The sequence below is a fragment of the Grammomys surdaster genome, unplaced genomic scaffold, assembly GCF_004785775.1.
Source record: "Grammomys surdaster isolate TR1022 unplaced genomic scaffold, NIH_TR_1.0 198, whole genome shotgun sequence".
In the NCBI taxonomy this organism is placed as follows: domain Eukaryota; kingdom Metazoa; phylum Chordata; class Mammalia; order Rodentia; family Muridae; genus Grammomys; species Grammomys surdaster.
The window spans coordinates 6,624,297-6,628,502 of NW_021604643.1; the positions used below are offsets into that span (position 1 = coordinate 6,624,297).

The following is a 4,206-nucleotide window of genomic DNA, read 5'->3' on the forward strand; positions in this document are numbered from 1 at the left end:
TGCAGGACCTCTCACTGAGGCATTACCAAGCAGCCCAGTTAGGGATTGTGATCCAATCCCTAGGCAGGCACTAGAGTCACAGACATATCCTGCTCAGTTATTAGGGTGAAGAACAAGATGCACATTTGCTATTTATGTACAGGGTAGGTAGTCTATGTCCAGTACATGCTTACTCTTTTGTTGGTGTTTCAGTTTCTGGGAAACTCCAGGGTTCAGATTATTTGACACTTGTTCTTCCTGTGGAGTCCCTACTTTATTTGAGTCCTTCAGAGTTTCCCCTAGCTCTTCCACAATACTTCCAGAGCTCCATCTAATGTTTGGCTGTGGTCTCTACATCTGTTCTGGTCAGCTGTTGAGTAGATCTTCTCATTGGACAGTTATGCTAGCATCCTGTCTGCAAGCATAACTGAGTGTCATTAACAGTGTCAGTGATTGCTTCTTACTCATGGGATGTGTCACAATTTGGGACAGTTATTGGTTAGAAATTTTTTATTTAACCAAATATTAATTTGCTTGACAGAGTTACTATGAAATGCAAACATGCATTTTATATGCATGCAGGAGTTACAATTATTTACAGGAAATCTCTGTTCCCAGAGAAATGTATGATTCAGTTGTATATATGGCTTTGTGCTCATTAAAATCCCTGTAGCAATACAATATCTAGTGAGAACTTCTTATAAGTTAGATTTTATTGTTAGAAGCAGTAGCAAGTCTTGTGTCCTTCAGAATGTAAGTTTGGCCTTTGTGGAATCCTTCACAAAATTAACTGCTTAACTTCATCTTAACGATACCATACTAACATGAAAGAAGGATAATGAGATATTAACTAGAATTTTCAACTTTTCCTGATCTGAGCATGTAAGAAGACACTGTACAATACTTCTTGGAGTTTTGGGTGACATATTAAGAGGAAAACATAAAAAGTGCAATTAGTTCAATTAGATCCTGAGATAAATTTTTTGATATAAAAATATAGTAATGTTAAGAAGAGCAAAACCAACAGAAAAATGTGTTAAGAATTTGGGTCAAGTGAAGCAGCCCTGGGCCTTAGATTCTCTAAAGAATAAGAAGGGAGCAGGGGTTGACTGACTGACAGGATGAACTGAAAGTTAGGAATGGGGACAAGAATAAAGCATTGCAGAATTATTTAGATACAAAGTTCACCACATTCCTATATTTCTTTGCCTGTAATGACTTGTCTGCTTTCTCTCTGTTCATGAGAACAACATGCATGTAGTGCTGGTATCTATTAGGATACAGTGAAAAACTTTTCTAAGATGAGAAGCCTCTCACTCAGTGTTGTATGCTGTGGGAGACCTGGCATTTACCAGTAACCTTCTTGAATGCAGCCTTGACATCCTTGTTTCTTAGGCTGTAGATTAGTGGGTTCAGCATGGGAATGACAATAGTGTAGAAGACAGACACAACTTTATCTTCTTCTAGGGATTTTTTGGAACCACTCCGTATGTACATAAAGATGAGCGTCCCAAATAAAAGAGCCACAGCAGTGAGGTGGGAGACACATGTTGAAAATGTCTTAGCTCTTCTCCCTGAAGCCTTCATTCTCATGACAGCTTTGATGATGAGCAGGTAGGAGATGAAGATGACTAATGCATTGGCCAAAATTACAAAATTCCCGAAGAAGACAATAATAATTTCAACATTTTTTGTGTCACTACAGGCCAGCTTCAGCAGGGGTGGGAGGTCACAAAAGAAGAAATTGATCTGATTATTTTTACAGAAGGAGAGAGAGAAGGTGCATGTGCTACGCAGGATGGCCCCACATACTCCACAGACATATGCTCCTATTACTAAACTCCAACATTTTCTAGGGCCCATGGCCACAGTGTAGAGCAGAGGATTGCTAATAGCAACATAGCGATCATAGGCCATCACAGACAGCAGGAAACATTCTGTACCTGCACAGATAGTGAAGAAGAAGAACTGGACAACACAACGACCATAGGAAATGACTGTTCTGCCTGTAGCCAGTGTGGCTAGGATCTGAGGGGTGATGACTGAAGTATAGCAGGCATCCAAAACAGAGAGATGGCTTAGGAAGAAGTACATTGGGATATGAAGTTGGATATCTACACGGATAAGAATGACCATGCCCAAGTTTCCCAGGATAGTGACAAGATAAAAGCTAAGAAACACCAGAAAGAGGGGAATCTCCCACTTGGTGTGGTCATTAAAGCCTGTTAGGATGAATTCAGTTACTGTGGTGACATTATTGTTAGCCATGGATTCCATGTAGACAGTTTGTTTATCAGAGGATAAGAGTGAATTGTGAAAACCACAACTGAGTTATAGTTGTTTTCTTCGTGATGGAAATTAAATTTATCATCAGTTAGTATTTGTAGAGATTGTTTTCAGAAATCTTGAATCTTCATTTCATACAACAGATATTTGCTTTTTCAAATTTGTTTCTGGTTAATTCTGGTGTACATTTGGAAATTTCTGTAAAGTTAAGAGGCACATACTCCTCAGGTTTAGAACATACCAAGGTGTCTGTTCCTCCATTTCAATACTCTCACGTCTACTATGTAGGTGTCTGGTTTACATATGACCCTCCACTCACTGAAAGTTCAACATAATATGTCCCATCTTGGACATGGGTGCTATTGCTTTTTGTAATTTGTGTACTGACCTTAGTTGTAGCCTTCAGACAGTGATATCAGTTTGATCTCTTTACTCCACAAAGCCTTTCTGGAGAATGGAAATGGAGAGTAGGCTCTTCATGTTGAGTATCCCTTACAGTGCACATCCACATGTTTTTGATATTATATGACTATTCAGCAAGACAAATGATCTATTCTAGTATTAGTAACTAAAATTCTTCATTTTAACTCAGTCTTTATCACTCCAAATCCAAAGCCATGTGCTTTAATACATTACACTTCAATTTTGGCACTGCTTGTTACATCATAATAACAAATATGTTCAAATTTGTAGTTATTTTATACTTCACAGCCTTTGGCCAAGTTATGTAAATTCTTTGTGTCTCAATTGCTCTTGGTTATAATTTACTTAGCATTTAAAAGTAATCGATTTCCTTATGCCATATATATGCCGTACTATACACATGTATACACACACAGCAAGTATGTGTGTGATGGTATCATGTCTTGTTTTTATTTTTATGATCCCCTACTGGCCTTTCTCTCCCTCCATGCATTTTTCTGTTCTCTTTATACCTTTAAGTATTCTCTTTTCATGGTTCCATAGCAGGAAACCATGGTGGGTGTGTGCATGGATGCACACACACAAATGCGCATATGCACACACTCAAGAAGGGGGGGGGAGGGAGAGAGAGAGAGAGAGAGAGAGAGAGAGAGAGAGAGAGAGAGAGAGGCTCTTCATGTTAAAGGAATGAGACATTTTCTTTTACCATATCACCCTTTCTTGTTCCTTATTCCTCCTCTTTCTAGATTTCTTCTTTATATTTCCCTTTCCATTCATATTATCTATCTATCTATCTATCTATCTATCTATCATCTATCTATCTATCCATCTATCTATCTATCTATCTATCTATCTATCTATCTATCTATCTATCATCTATCCACCTGATCTATTCACCTAAATATAGGTTTCTGGACTTCAATTTCATATCCCTAATAAGAAAATATCACCAGTGTATCATTAGGGAATTTTGAACATAATTTTCTGTCTGGACATAGAGAAAAACACTTTCAAGAACATAAAAAGAGCTAAAAAGTGTTAGCCTTTTGCCAATATTAAGATCAGATTTAGCTAACATATTTCCTTCTATTTATATATCTATTTGTTTTTCTTTCTGCATATACACACATACAACTTTATGACAATAATTGATAAAGAACTTTGTGTTCTCACAAAATATAGTAGGGAAATCCTCCCCACTTATTTTCTTTTATGCCCCATTAAAATTTCTCATTCATTTACTTTGTTCATATATTATTACCAATCTAGTTAAAATTTCTATACCTTGTTTATAGGCTTTGAATGTTATAAGTGATGTTTCCTTTATAGGATTGCAAATATGTTTTCTACAAAAGAGAAAATTGTATAATTGACAGTCTAGAAAGAATCTGTCCCTACATTTCTGTTACTTACCCATCCATTGCCCTCATTCATGAAAGAGCTTGGAACCACATTTAAGACCTCTGCTTTCACAACCCTGTGCCTCTTCATTTGAATAATTTGATTTGACTCCTAATT

At 37.0% G+C, this 4,206-nt stretch overlaps 1 protein-coding gene across 1 annotated transcript; it reads right to left on the bottom strand.

The window, feature by feature from the left end:
- Nucleotides 1-1,296: 1,296 nt before the first annotated feature.
- Nucleotides 1,297-2,247, bottom strand: LOC114623468 (olfactory receptor 9I1-like). Its single transcript, XM_028770140.1, has one exon. It carries the CDS (start codon nt 2,245-2,247, stop codon nt 1,297-1,299), a length of 951 nt encoding a protein of 316 aa, XP_028625973.1.
- Nucleotides 2,248-4,206: the final 1,959 nt, after the last annotated feature.